At 43.2% G+C, this 15,579-nt stretch overlaps 2 protein-coding genes across 2 annotated transcripts in view; one reads left to right on the top strand and one right to left on the bottom strand.

Annotated features, from left to right (window-relative positions):
• Positions 1 to 733, bottom strand: part of ddx54 (DEAD (Asp-Glu-Ala-Asp) box polypeptide 54) — a 33,988-nt gene extending 33,255 nt beyond the window's left edge. The window contains exon 1 of the mRNA XM_078227022.1: positions 515 to 733. Coding sequence (XP_078083148.1) covers positions 515 to 658 — 144 coding nt within the window. The 5' untranslated portion in view covers positions 659 to 733. The remainder of the gene's footprint in view (positions 1 to 514) is intronic.
• Positions 734 to 1,004: 271 nt separating this feature from the next.
• Positions 1,005 to 12,770, top strand: LOC144502757 (RBPJ-interacting and tubulin-associated protein 1-like). Its single transcript, XM_078227021.1, has 3 exons — positions 1,005 to 1,078; positions 3,089 to 3,450; positions 10,818 to 12,770. Exons 2-3 carry the CDS (start codon positions 3,146 to 3,148, stop codon positions 11,371 to 11,373), a joined length of 861 nt encoding a protein of 286 aa, XP_078083147.1. The 5' UTR covers positions 1,005 to 1,078; positions 3,089 to 3,145; the 3' UTR covers positions 11,374 to 12,770.
• Positions 12,771 to 15,579: the final 2,809 nt, after the last annotated feature.

The following is a 15,579-nucleotide window of genomic DNA, read 5'->3' as shown; positions in this document are numbered from 1 at the left end:
CGAAAGACTTGCTGGTTAGGTACATCAGCCATGCTAAATTCACCCTCAGTGTACCCGAACAGGCACCAAGAGTGTGGCAACTAGGAGGTTTTCACAGTAACCTCATTGCAGTGTTAAATGTAGGCCTACTTGTGAAGCTAATAAATGAACTTTGTAAAATTACCAAGTACCATGAACTTACACCATTATTGTCATTTAAAGCCTCCTGCCTTCCTACCCATTCACGTCTTTCCAGCGTTCCCAAGTTTGCCTAAAACCTGCGATTATTTTTCCAGTTTGGCAGAGATGCCAGTGAACTGAAACGTTAGCTCTGATCCCTCTCTGTAGGGATTGAATGGATTTATTGTCACAAGTACTGGGATACGGGGAAAAGTATTGATGAGACGTATTAAAGCTGCTGCCGCCCTGCTGAATCTTACCGGCTTCGGCTTTCCGATTTCCGCACTATTTTGGTTTGACAGGCATGTCGGCCTCACCGGCAAAAAAAAATAACTCCTGCTCCCGGCCCACCAACCTTGTCCGTGCCGTCATCCTCCTCGGTTAGCGGGGCCAGCTGGAACTCCCCGCCGTCACTCTCCACATCTACGTCCCGGTGGCGAGGCTTCGAGTGAGCCCGGGGCTTCCGCCATTTGTTGGGCCCTTTCTTCTTCTGCGCCATGGCTCCCCGCCGACTGAATCCAAACTGCCCGAGCCGTCCGCACGCGTGCCCCTCTCTCTCTCGCTCAACCGAACGGCGCGTGCGCCGCAGCTCCCAGAAAGGTCAGAGGTTACTGGGTGCGCCCATTCTCTTCTTAGCAACAAGGGGGAGAATGGAAGAATACACATCATCACTGTTGGAACAACGCTGATGAAGATTTATTTTCTTTGATTTACCCGTGCTAAGGTTATTATAGTGTCTAAAGTGTTTTTAAGGCTGGGGGGAGGGGGTGTTTTGTCATGTCTGTCGTCTGGCTGTCGTGCCAATGGTTTCCCCCTCCCTACCGGTGATGGTTCGCTCCACAGCCCTGGTGATTGCTGCTGTCGCAACGGCGGCGCGAGGCGGGCACATTACCTGTGCAGCGAGAGCTCACCTGGACAGGTATGAGTCGTACTGTTGCCTCGTCCACTGGGTCCCTGTATTACTCGGGATCCACTTCGCTGGAAGAGTAAAGGGCAAAATATATCAGTGTACGCGTCGTTCATTTGTTCCCCTGTTTTGGCGAGATGGGCCCAGACTTGGGAGATTTGTGCTGGCAGCTAATAGAGGCATTTTGTGGGGTTAAAGTGTGGAGTTATTCACTTTGTTAGGAGGATGGGAAAGCAGAATGCGTCCCCGCCCCCAACGCCAAAATTAAATATAAGCAAATCCCTGCGGATGCTGGAACCAAAACAGAAAACGCTGGAAAATCTCAGCAGGTCTGACAGCATCTGTGGCGAGAGAACAGAGCCAACGGGCGGGATTTTGCAGTCTCGCTTGTCCTGAAACTGTAAAATCCCGCCCCCCCAAGGTCAACAGACCTTTCCATGGTCCGCCCCCTCATCCGCTCCGATTTCCCTGGCGGATGGGACGGTAAAATTCCGGCCAACGTTTCAAGTCTGGATGACCCTTCGTAACGTCGGTTTGTACGGAGACTCGAGGTGTCCAAGAGTACAAATCACAGAAAGCTACCTTGCTGGCGGCAAGCAATTTGGGAAAGCAAATGATATGTTGGTCTTTGTTTTTCGCAAGGGGTTTGGAAGTGTAAAGACGTCTTGCTGCAATTATATAAGACTTGGGAAAGACCACAATTTTGACCAAATTTAAAATCCTCACTTTTCTACTGCCCACTCAAATATCATAAAAATTTTCTGACCAAGATACCAACTTCTCATCCTCAGTGATTTCAGCCTGCATTTCAATTCATCATGTTCTCCTTTGAGTTCATTTCCTTCCCATTCTTCCTTAATCTCTCCATCCAAATAAAGTCCCAAACCCTTATTTATAACCACTTGCCACCTTACATGACCATGCTACTTCCATGTTGTCAATCACAGATGAAGTCATTTCTGATTACTCTTATCACTCTCCATCCACAGCCCTCTTTCCCCTTCCTAACCTTGCTTCCTTCTGTGTCCACTCTCTCCCTATTCACTTACAGTAGCAGTTAATAGCACAGTTAACAATTCTCTCTTTGGTACTATTGCCCTTCTTTAAATGTTCTGTCATCACGTTTTCTTCAGAAAAAGAGCCATTGACCCCTTTCTCTGTCCACATTCCTTCTCCAACCTCAATCTCTCCTCCAAGGTGTCTCCCAAACCCCAAATTCGTGCTCATCTTTCCTGGAATTCTATGCTTGAATTCCTCCACTCAGGTTTCTGCCTTGGCACAGTATTGTGATGCTTGTTATCACAGTCACAAATGACATTCTATGTCTAACCTGGTCATCCGGTCTACTGTAGAGGAGACTGTATTGTGAGCAGCGAATATTGTATACTAAATTGAAAGAAGTACAAGTAAATTGCTACTTCACCTGGAAAACATTTGGTGCCTTGGAGGGTGAGATATGTTATAAGGGCAGGTGTTACACCTCCTGCAATTGCATGGGATGATGTTGAGGGATGGGGATGAGTTGTTGGGATCATAGAGGAGTGGACCAGAGTGCCATAATATTGCTTCCTATAATCCAGAAATGGCATTCTATTTGTTGGGGGGGGTGGGAGGATGTGGATTTTTTAATGTATTATTTGAGCTACCATGTTATGTTACATGGCACACCAGTTAATTTCACTGACAGTACAATCTACCAATGCAGTATCTTTGAATTGTTGATACTGAGATTGCTACACATGGAATGTTTCACTGATTGATATATTAAAAACAGCTAAGGATCACTAATGGCTTACTAAGGTATGCCTGGAAATTTTTAGCCACAAGAATCAATAAGTTCCTAGGTTTGATTGCTGGTCTCTGCTGAATTAGCTGACCTCATCCAGGTGTTGGTACAGGAGCTACAATTTGAAATAATTATATGTCTTGACAATTTTCAGAGCCTCATAACACGCTGATGCATAGAATTACTGAAAATATTCAATATTTTAAAAAAACTTTCTTCATTTATCTCATCTTTAGATTGACTTCGCTATATTTGAAAAAACCAAAGCGACCAAACCATCTCGAGGACTAGGAATGTCAGGCAATTTAGCAGTCACTGATTTTCAACCCAGTCATGTACGTCATAAAGGATGCAGTCATTATAGAGTTAGAGCAAAGACTTCCTATGTGGATGAAACTTTATTTGGCCATTCTAATGAGCTTCAAAGTTCACTGGCTGAATTTGAACCACCATGGGGTTCCACATCTCAGACTGGTTCTCGACACCCATTATTGTGGAGTCCAAGTTCACAAATAAGGCCAAGTGCAACTGGAGAAATTGGGCCAGTTCCAAACCCATCTAAGTGTGGTAGCACACCAATCAAAAAGAATAAATACAGGTAATGTCAGACAATGTATGAATGTTTGGATTCTAGTGTAATACATTAGGTGCTAAATGATTCACATGAGAATAGTAACTGAATTCTCCTGACAATAGAATGATAAATGATGTGTTGAGCATAATAGAGTGGGAAATAAAATGATGCATGCAGTAAAACCAACTCAATAATTTTTGTTTGGGGGATATTCCAGGTCATAGAACTGAATTGAAGAATTTTGCATGGATGTCATCCAGTCCATGATCTGGTCTGCAGATGTATTTTCTACCATGAGTCACTGGTCAAATCCCAAATCCCTATTTGCATAAGTTTTTAATATAAAAGGCTTTATGGACTGTGGTTGAACAATTTTATATGGCAGAGAATTCCACATTCTGGACATTTTGTGTACACTTTGTGTAAATAAATTTCTGCTTATCCTCCTCTTTAATTCTTTTTGTGATTGTAGCTGTGTCCCCTTGGGGGCCTTGTTATTGACCAGAGAAAATAATCTACCACGATTTACCTTATTATAATCTTGAAGAGGAGATGGTTAGCTCCTTAGACTATGGTTCCTGATCTGGACACCCCAACCATTGGGAACATCCTTCCTGCATCTCCCCTGTCTAGGCCTGTTAGAATGTTATAGGTTTCTGAGATTCCCCCCTCATTCATCTAAATTCCAGTGAACATAATCCTAACTGACTCAATCTCTCCTCATTCATCAGTCCCACCATCTCTCTGGTAAATCCCTTTAATAGCATTGCACTCCCTCTATAGCAAAAATATTCTTCCTCAGATAAAGAGACCAAACTGCACCCAATATTTCAGGTGTGGCCTCACCAAGGCCCTGTATAATTGCAGCAGGACATCCCTTCTCCTGTACTCGAATCCTCTTGCTATGAAGGCCAACATAACATTTGCCTTCTTTACCTGCTGCACCTTCATGCATATCTTCAGCGGCTGGTGTTCGAGGTCACCCAGGCCTTGTTGCACATTCCCCTCACTTATTTTATAGCCATTCAGATAATCTTTCTTGCTGCATTTGCCATCTAAGTGGAAAACCTCACATTTTTTCACATTATACTGCATCTGCCATGCATTTGCCCACTCACTCAGCTATGCCAACTGATTAAACAAGCCATCCAAATCATCCCATTCCCCTGCTCTTTCCTCATATGCTAACAAGTATTTTCTTTTCAACTACTAATTCAATATTCTTTTTGAAAGTTATTATTGAACCTGCTTCCACCACCCTTTCAGGCATCGTGTTTCAGATCATAAAACCTTCTCATGTCAATGCTGGTTCTTTTGTCAATTACCTTAATTCTGTGTGTTTTGGTTACTGATCCCCCTACCACTGGAGATAGAGTAAATAAGAAGAAACTATCAAATCCTTTATGATTTTGAACACTTCTATAAGTATCTCCTTAACCCTCTCTACTCTAAGTGTAATAACCCTGGCTTTTCCTGTCTTTCCTCCCTTGTACCATTCTACTAAACCTCCTTAGTACCAGAGTTTGTCATTGGTTAGTGAATAAAGACTGCCTTGTGCGTTTCACAGAATCCTAATCTATTCTTCACAGTTTTAATAAAAGATTCCGTGAAAAGTTTACCCAGATTATAATTATATTATATTACCATAGTTATATTATGTTAGATTAGATTGTATTATAATCTGATAGGCCACAAATTTGAGTTTGTGACTCATGGATTGACACTAGCTTCATTTTGTGGTTTTTCCTCCCTACTCTTTGAAGTTTAGTTTAAAAGAAAAAGGTACAAAATAAAAACTTGTTTGAATTGTTGCCAATCTCTACAACAGTATACAGTGTTTTATTTTACAAATTATTTTCAGTTTGTTGAGAAATGACTTGCTAGGGGAGAAATTGGCCTTTGTAGCAGTGGGGCTTTGAATAGAGGCCACCTAGAGGTTGAAATTCATTTTTCAATGAGAAGTGCACCAGATGCCACCCTAGTACAGTAGATGTGTGCGTGTGAACTAATGACTGCCAGCAACATGCCACACAAGTAGATTATGGCATCAATCAATGTGTAGTGCTGATTTGAAGCCTGTGTTGCCACTTCAGATACCACGCTTCAGCCAATGTCTTCTCTTAACCTCCAACATCTGAACATCTCCCACGAGCTCTACTTAAAAACATCATGCACTAGATACAGGTTATTTGCTTGACCATTTCTCCTAGCTGTTGCTTTTAGTGTTTCCCTCTACTTGTCTAAAGTTTGAATAATCTCCTGCAGCAGTGGTTCCCAAACTTTTTTCACTGGGCCGCACTTGCGGAATAAAAATTTTCTCGCGCCACACCAAATTTTTTATTGATAAGAAATACATTCCAAAACAAAACAACTCCTAGCAGTGCTTGATTCATAACATAGAACACAACTACTTTATAATATGATCATGGGACATCCAGAAAGTATAAAACAATGCTTGTTTAAACCATGTTTAAATGTTTCTTTGATTGTCCTTGAATCTTCCCGCCACACTTGCCATCCTCTCTCGCCGCACCAGTGTGGCGCGCCGCACCCTTTGGGAACCACTGTTCTACAGGGAACAGTTTCACTGGTGCTGGACATATATTTTGGTAGTTTAAAGGCTTGTAATGAAACAAGCTGCCTCCAGATATGGGTGGCCTGGCAGCTGCCTTTCTTGGAATTGAGTGTGACTGGGAGAATGAAGTGAGGGCACACAGAGCAAGACAAGTTGCTAGCAGAGGGAGGAAGATGGAAGGGGAAGGGATACAAAGGCTTTCAGCAAGAGGCAATATCCACCCACAGTCGTTCGGGTGCAATCCTCTTTCCTGAAATTTAGAGCGGACCAAGTGCATGAGATCTCTTCTGCTCACTGAAGACAAGCAGGTGAAGCAAGCATAAGGGTTTGCTCAAGTTCTCCATGTCATCATGTAACCATGTCATGGTTACCACTGCTGCCTCACAGTGCCAGGGACCCAGGTTCAATTCTGGCTTTGGGTGACTTATGGATTTTGCACGTTCTCCCCATGTCTGTGTGTGTTTCCTCCCACAGTCCAAAGATGTGCAGGTTAGGTGGATTGGTCATGCTAAATTACCCCTTAGTGTCCCAAGATATGTAGGTTGGGTGGATTAGAGGGGAAAATATGTGGGGTTATGAGGATAGGGTCTGGGTGGAATGCTCTGTCGGAGAGTCGGTGCAGACTTGATGGGCTGAATAGCCTCCTTCTGCACCGTAGGAATTCTATGATCAGTTGCTATTCACTGCATGAACATTGTTTTGCGTGTTGTGGTTTCCTGAACCTAAAGGGACAGCAATGCCTTGGGCGGCACGGTAGCACAGTGGTTAGCACTGCTGCTTCACAGCTCCAGGGACCTGGGTTCGATTCCCGGCTTGGGTCACTGTCTGTGTGGAGTTTGCACATTCTCCTCGTGTCTGCGTGGGGTTCCTCCGGGTGCTCCGGTTTCCTCCCACAGTCCAAAGATGTGCGGGTTAGGTTGATTGGCCATGCTAAAATTGCCCTTTAGTGTCCTGGGATGCGTAGATTAGAGGGATTAGTGGGTAAAATATGTAGGGATATGGGGGTAGGGCCTGGGTGGGATTGTGGTCAGTGTGGACTCAATGGGCCGAATGGCCTCTTTCTGTACTGTAGGGTTTCTATGATTTCTATGATGATATGCTGCAGGTGTGTGACTGCAGGCAGCTCATCAGGTAAGTGAATATCTATTATTCTGGTGGTAGTCATGATTCCTTTATTCTGCAGTAGCCCTTTGTGCCAGCTGTATTTGACCTACCAATGTATGTCACTGATGGCATAGAACCACTGCTGTCTGGAATCAGTGCACAATAGAAGCATGTTGCCGTAAGAACAATAGATTACACTATTGTTACCATCTAACAATGCTTCCGCTGCCTGGACAACTCTGTTAACTGGACATCAAGCTATGCAATAGTATGTTGCATGGTAAACAAACTGGCTGTTATGATGGATCAGTCGTGCTACCACCTATCAGCTGAGAAGCTCGGGAGCAGGAGCACAAGGAAATGGAGGAAAAGGAATTGCAACAGGATGTAGAGGAAGGGAGGATATAACTAAGACAAACCCTTTCTGCCCCAGTTCCATGTGATCAAATTATTTATGAGCAATATAGTAAATTCAACTACAACTCCCCATTCGCTAATAATGCAAATCTCCTTACATTTCCATTACCAACCATTAAATCATCCTCTTGCTTACAAGATAAAAAAAATGTTAAATATTAGAATAAAGGTTTAGATTTAAGTGGGTTCAATTTAATATTTGCGTAGGAATGGGTACAACTCTAATTGGAGTCATGTTAAACAAAGGTGTTTGCGTGTATGGGGGGGGGGGGGTTGGTTTCAGTTCAAACTGTGGCTGTATTGTGCTGAGAGAATTTACGACAGGAAAAGTAAACACAAGCTTGAGGAAAGAATGCGATGTTACTTAGCAACCAGGGGCCACATTAGGAGAAACAGACTTTGTGAATGTGTTTTAACTGAATTCATAGCAGATGGAACTAGGAAGCTAGAGGAAGTGAAAGGTTTTCCACCTCCTTTCAGGTTTCCTTTGTCTTAAATACTTTCACACAAACTCATTCAGTCCCCAACAGAATACTATTGCTTCAAACATTGGAAATAAAGAAACCAAACATTACAATTCCTTAAGATATGTGACTCATCTGTAGCCAACCTCAGCAGCTCTTTTCTTCCCAGGTCTGACTGTAGCTTCCATAAATCGCATCCTATTCCCAAAGTTCTTCTTCGATCCTTTTACTTTAGACTTCTTGGAAACTTCTCTTCATTTCTCTACTTTCCTTAACTAGCTGATATTTAGGTTTCCTGTACTTGTTTTCTTAACCATTACTCCATGCTATGGCTTCTCGCAAAGCTGCGAGAGATGTTTCCTCCAAAATCAACTGCTAATGAATTCAGTTAAAACTACACTCAAAAATTATTCCCACCCTAAAGATTGTTAAGCAACGACTTTATGCTTCTCCCAGCTTATTTACTTTTCACGCCATAATCTTCTCTAAGCATAATAGAAGCCATGAAACCATAAACCCAGATGCAAACACCTTTATCTAGCTTGAATCTAACTAGAGTTTTACTCCTTCATACACAGAAGTGCTAAATTAAACCCACTTACTTTATTTCTAATATTTAACAATACAAACATAGATCACTTGAAATTACCTCTGATTTTCTGACAGTTTCACTTGGGTAGCATCTGTCACTTGGTTTCAGAGTGGAGTGTGTGTTTACCAAGGACATTATAGCATAAGATAAATTTTATTACCTGTGTTATCCTTAAAATCTGTGCACATTTGTGAAGATAAATGGGATTTAAGGAGCTTTGTATTAAATTCAAACTTTTCATGTTTAATAAATGTTATTTTTGTTGTTAAAAGCAAATTGGCAACCCTGTGACTGTGCATCCACATTTTCTAAAAATAAGTTGCAATCTTTTGAGCAGGGTTCCATTCTGGAATCTTCCCATCCAGTAGTAACACCAACTGGAATTGTAACAATGCACATTCTAACCTAAATTTATGTATTTACTCATGACACAATGCATACAGAAAATAAACTCATCTCCACTGTGCTGCACCTTCTCATGATGGCCACCACTGATATTTCCGTTGATGTTAAAATCTGCAGACAGGCTTGTCCTCCAGCTCTTTGCAGCTGCTTACTGTTTATCACAGCCTTCTTCAAAAAAGAGGAAACTTTGTCATGTCATGCAATATATTTATAATGTGGCTACCATGGTTGAATAACTGCTGGCGTGGGCAAGCTGTGAGTTTGTGTGTGAGACTTACAACAGTGCTAAATGTATGAGGACAAGATAAAGCATATGAATAGTTGGGTTCAGTCCTGATAGAGATTGTTGGCAGGTAAGTGAGCAGTGGATGAGGCTTTTGAAGTACATTATTTTGACTGAGATCATTGGACATCTTCCTGCACCATGTGAATGAACAAAATTCTTGGCACGGTGGCACAGTGGTTGGGGCAGCAGGGTGGTACAGGGGTTAGCATTGCTCCCTCACAGTGCCAGGGACCTGGGTTCAATTCCAGCCTTGTGTCACTGTCTTTGTGGAGCTTGCCGTGTCTGCGTGGGTTTTCTCCGGGTAGTCCAGCTTCCTCCCACAGTCCAAAGATGTGCAGGTTACGTGGATTGGCTATGCTAAATTGCTCCTTAGTGTCAGGGGGACTAGGATGGTAAATACATGGGGTTATGGGGATAGGGCCTGGGTGAGATTGTTGTAGGTGCAGATTCGATGGGCTGAATGGCCTCCTTCTACACAGTAGGGATTCTAAGATTGCAGTTATTTCTTCTTGATACCTCCTGAGCATGTGTTTGGAGGACTTCCCTCCCCACTCCCATATTAGATTAAGGATGTCTCTCTTTCCACCAAGGCCAGTGGATTGTCTGCAGACCTTGGTGCTCGCTTGCTCCCATGTCCAGCTGTTGCTCAAAATATTACAGCACTGATTCAGATTTGAAAAAAACCTGCAACACTTGTTGTCACAGTGCACAGACGTGCATGCTGCCTTTAAGGGGCGCCAGCACTCAAGAATATTGAATCCTTGTTGATCGAGACAACCAATAAACAACATGGGTAGTGCTCACATTCAATAAAAATTTAACGCTCGCCGTCATGCCTGCATCAATTTTCAGGCCATATCCAAGTTCTTATGTCTTTATTTTCTTTAGAATTTGTACATGTAAAAATGTGAAAGAACCTTTTTGTGAAAATGCTAAATCATTTGTACCAGATTTAATTGATCAAATGTTCTTTGGATTGGAAAATAAAGATACCAAGTTCATGTAGTTTTGTCACATTCTATGATGATTCCTGCATCATGTAATAAATTCCAACTTAAAGAGGTGCCTCTATTTCTGCAGAATAGTCAACCAAATGATAAATAATAAAGCACCACTAAATTGGCAATTCTTTATTCAACTTATGTAACCATGATCAGTTTCAATTGAAATTTAGTTACTTTCAGTCATGTACTGATAGATTGCAATATCTTGAGGCCAATTACATTGAACCATCTTGCCAAGCCATGTGATTTGATAGTTCAGCATCTCTGTTTTTAATCATGCTAACAAATTTTTGGATGACCTGAAGGAACACTTTCATGAAACATTCTGTCTAAACCATTCTGTTTCTTCTGTGTCATGTGAGTATAATGCCAGTTGGAATCATGGCTAAGAAATTTGCTCGTTATTACAAAATAGTACAATCCATCTTAATAAATAGACCCCAGGCACAGCAAGTGCTGCCAAAATGTAATCAAGAAAATATTGTAAGTCATGTCTTGTCCATTAAATGAATATTATGTTCTCTTTATTTTTTCTTTAACCAAGGTTAAAATGCCGAATGCCCAGCTACTGTGATGAGACTCTTTTTGGCTCAAAGCAAGAGGATGCAGACTGGGAGGCACCGTGGACTGCTCAAGAAGATAAAATAAAGATACGACCACTCCTGTGGACTCCCTCAGTACATAAAATTAGCTCAAATGAATCTTGTTCTCGTAGCGTTCAGTTCTCGTTTGCCAAAGGAAATACAGTGAAACCACCATATTCAAACACAAGAGAATCTTGTCATGACTTTATCGCTGAATACAGAGGTAAAGCAGATTACTGGAAGAGGCCAAACAGTGATAATGACTCTGCTAATGACACCCCTGCTCGAGAACGACCACAATCTTTAACAAGGATACCAAGCTCTAGAACAAAAATAGTCAAAGTAGATTCCAGGAATACAGAGCAATTGCAGTATAGACCAATTTCAGTTTTGACTTCACACTCAGGACCACAGCATTACAATAAACAGAGACCTGGTAGTAGGTCAGATTCTGTTTCACGCAGCCAGTCCAAGACAACAAGTTCTGTCATTTTAAACCCACCCTGGAAGTACTAAAAATGATGACTGGATTGGGTTATAAAAGAGAATGAGGTATTTCCAAAACCACTTTGGAAATAGGGAGGTAGCGACACTTTCCGATTTCTAAGGACCGCATCGTGTTGTTTTTGGTTGATTGTCAAAAGTCCGAGTGATAATGAATATTTTTCAAAAGTCATGTTCATTTAAGTGAGTGGGCAAAACTGGCAAATGAAGCTCAGTTTGAGGAAGTGTGAGCCCAAGAAAGATAAATTGTAACATTTTCTTATAAGCAAAAAATTAGAAACTGTAGAAGGGCAACAACATTTAGATGTCCAGGTCACGGCCAATCATTAAAGTGGACAGAAAAATAAACAAGAAGGATAATGAAATGCTGGCCTTTATCTGACAGGCACTGGAAGGCAAAGGGGAGATAATGAGCCTTAGTTGGATCTCATCTGGAGTACAATCAACTCCCGTTGCTCGCGACCCCCTTATCACAAATTTGTTTACCCGTGCAAATGTAGTTGTGGACCTAATCATGATTCATAGCCCCAAATCGTCACGCATACGAGGGTTATCCTGTAAGGGCCCTTATCAATTGACATTTAGAAGAATGAGAGGTGATCTTGTTGAAACACAAGATCTTGAGGGGACTTGATAGGATGAGAGCATGTTTCCTCTTATGGGAGAGTCTGACTTAAGAGGCACAATTTTAAATAAGGTGTCTCCCATTTAAGACTGTGATGAGAAGAACTTTTTCTCTGAGGGCCATTTGTAAATTTCCCTTCTGCAGAGGGCAGTGAAAGGCAGTTCATTTAATATTTTTAAGGCTGAGTTAGAAAGATTCTTGATTGACAAGGGAGTCAAAGGGTATAGGGGATAGTGACGATGAGGACACAATCAGATTGGCCATGATCTTATCAGATAGCAGAGAAGACTCAAGGGGCTGAATGGCCTACTCCTGCTCCTAATTCATATATTTGTATATCATAGAATCCCTAGGGCAGAAAGAGGCCATCCAGCCCATTGAGTCTGCCCTGACTCTCCAAAAGAGCATCCCACTCAGGCCCTCCCCTCTTCCCTATCCCGTAACCCCATAGATTTATCATGGCTAATCCACCTAACCTGCACATCTTTGGACACTAAGCGGCAATTTAGCATTGCCAATCCACCCAACTTGCACATCTTTAACAGTGGGAGGAAATCAGAGCACCTGGAGGAAACCTATGCAGACACGGGGAGAACATTCAAACTCTACACAGACTGTCACCCAAGGCCGGAATCAAATCCTGGCCCCTGTGAGGCAGCAATGCTTATCACTGTGCCGCCCTTAACCATGTGCTATGCTTGTATGACCGGTTGCATGACTTTGGCTTGCATTTATTTGAGTTTAGACTATTGAAGGATATTCTAATCAAGGTGCATAAAATGACAAAAAAAAACTCTATAGAGTAGATCCAGAGAAACTAATTATTTTACTTGGGGAATCCAGAACAAGGGGGCATAATATCCTAAAGCGAGCTAGGCCATTCAGAAGCAAAATCAGAAAGCACTATTTCACAGAAAGGGAAGTGGAAATCTGGAATGCTCCTCTAAAGGCTGTAAAAACTGGGACAGTTGGAATTTTCAAGAATGATAGATTTTTGTTCTGGAAGGCAATTAATGCCAATGTAACAGAGGCAGATGAAACAGATGCAGATCAGTGTAATCCGAGTGAACGTCAGAACAGGCCCCAAGCGGCCGAATAGCTTACTTCTACATTTTGTTAGTGTAATATTTTCAGAATGATGGTTGTTTCACTGCAGATGGAAGTGCAGGAGTCACTAGCTGGTAAAAAAATACAGTGCACAACAACAGTGATGCAATATATTGCCATCATGAAACATCCATGAAACATCGCTCATGTTCTTTCTCCTTCACCCTATCACTAGGATTTAATTATCCATTGGCACTAAATAATGCGCAGTTAAAGACATAGTGACTGCCCATGTCAACCCTGTAATAGTCCTGAAGCCTGTGATAGAATGGAAAAGCGTCAGCACTGAACTCAAGGTTTATGCTTTAATTATCTGTTGATCCTTTAATCATTATAACTGCCTGTTTTCATCAAACAAAATATAGGACATCGAAAGATTATAAGATCACAGAGCATGCATGAGGTTTGCATAAAACAAATGTACAAGTGGAACTATCTTAAAGAACAAAAACATACTGTTCCTCTCCTCCATGAAGTTTATTCAGGAAATAATGGGCTGTGATCAATGCTGTCCATCCCTGATGGGCAGTTTCCCTGCAGGGCAAATGCTTGGGGAAACTGTCTTTTGCCAAGTTAGCAATGAGTATATTTTTATCTACCAATACAATATTATGAACTCTCTTGGGGTTTCCTTGAATAAAATAGCCTAGTCAAACTGATAGGGCGGAATTCTCCCAAAAGATTTCTCAGTGTCATAATAGTATGAATCATAATAGAATCCCTACAGCACAGAAAGAGGCCATTCAGCCCATCGAGTCTGCACCGACCACAAACCCACCCAGGCCCTACCCCCACATATTTTACCCACTAATCCCTCTAACCTACGCATCTCAGGACACTAAGGGCAATTTTAGCATGGCCAATCAACCTAACCCGCACATCTTTGGACTGTGGGAGGAAACCGGAGCACCCGGAGGAAACCCACGCAGACACGAGGAGAATGTGCAAACTCCACACAGACAGTGACCCAAGCCGGGAATCGAACCCAGGTCCCTGGAGCTGTGAAGCAGCAGTGCTAACCTGGGTATGAAACCCAGAGTTCTCCATGCTGGTCTTTTGGGAGAACGCAGCACTGCAACCTTCCAGCACTCTGTCAATGTTTCTGTCAGGTGGGTGCTTTTGTCAGCAGGGAATGAGGGGTGGGGTGGGGGGTGGAAGATAAGAGTGCTTTTGAGGCGAGGTTCAGAGCGCTTGGGCGCCATTGTGCAGGGTGCACCAACCTACCAGTGAAACAGGAGACCACATCCCACATGCCCCCATCATCAGCGACATTGTCAGCCCCCGCACAAACACTACCGGTCACTGGCATTGGGGTATCAGGACCCTCCCAATGAGTCTCCTGGCTCCCCCTGTATGATCTTGCATAGCCCCCCCCATACGATGCCCCCTTGCGAAGGACCCCTCTGTATAAGTCCCCTGCCATTATGCAAACCCCTCCCCATCATTAGCCCCACCCCCACAGACCCCACCCCCTTGGCACTTCATGCCACACATATGGTGCCCATCCAGGCACTGCCAGGGTGCCAGTTTGGCACTGCCCTATGGGCACTACTTGGCCATTCCCCCGCCCACCCAGGACTTCAGTGGCCTCTAATCCCCCCGACCCCCATCCCCCATTGTGACCATGGCACCTGATCCCTGCTATTGCAGAGCAGTAGTGATTCTCGCTAGCCTGACGTCTTGCTGGTAAGGGGGAGAAGCATCCGGGAGAGGAGGGCGAAAGCAGCTGAGGCGAACTTGGTAACTACATTTAAATGTAGTCAATTCCATGTAAATATATGTCAGGCCCATTCTGGGCACAAAGCTCTTTTTGTCGGCAAAGCAAGGCTGGGAATATAGCAATCTAATCGTGCCATTTTTTGCTTTGCACGCTATCTTCCCAGCTCAACATGCTGATGGATCTGCGAGTTGAACTGGTAAGATTACGCCTGTGGACTTTCTTGTGTTCTTTGGAGTCACCTGTTGATATGTTTGATGACTGGTCGTTGGGGGGTGGATGGTGATGGTTGTAGAGTGTGGTATGTGGCCTGTCCACTGTCTTCCTGCCTGCCCTGACTCAGCCCCTATTTTATGGTGGGTGGGGGAAGACATTTACTGGTCACTTAAGTGCCTCATTCTACTGCAGTTTTACCCATGGCAGGGGAAGCCTATGCTAGATTAGTACCCTGACAGCTTTTACTGTGCAGGCTGGTGTCGGGTAATGAGGTGAACATCCTTTAGCGATCCTCTTTGTTGATTGGAGGCAACCACCCTCCAGGTCAAGTCCCCCTTTACTCTTCCCCCAGCCTTTCAGACACAGATCCTCCCCCAAACTCCCTCAATGGGGTTTGCCAGCCAGGGCCTGCCAGTGCCCCAGAATTATCTTGAAGTCTGGCCCCATAATCACCTCTTGACCTGGGACTGTCTGTAGTCCTAGCAGTGACCACAGCTCAAACCTGTCACTGCTGGCATTACAGAGCTGCCAGGCTATCAGAATGATCACTCTT

The sequence above is a fragment of the Mustelus asterias genome, chromosome 13 (assembly GCF_964213995.1).
Source record: "Mustelus asterias chromosome 13, sMusAst1.hap1.1, whole genome shotgun sequence".
Classification (NCBI taxonomy): domain Eukaryota; kingdom Metazoa; phylum Chordata; class Chondrichthyes; order Carcharhiniformes; family Triakidae; genus Mustelus; species Mustelus asterias.
This window is presented reverse-complemented; position numbering and strand designations above follow the sequence as displayed.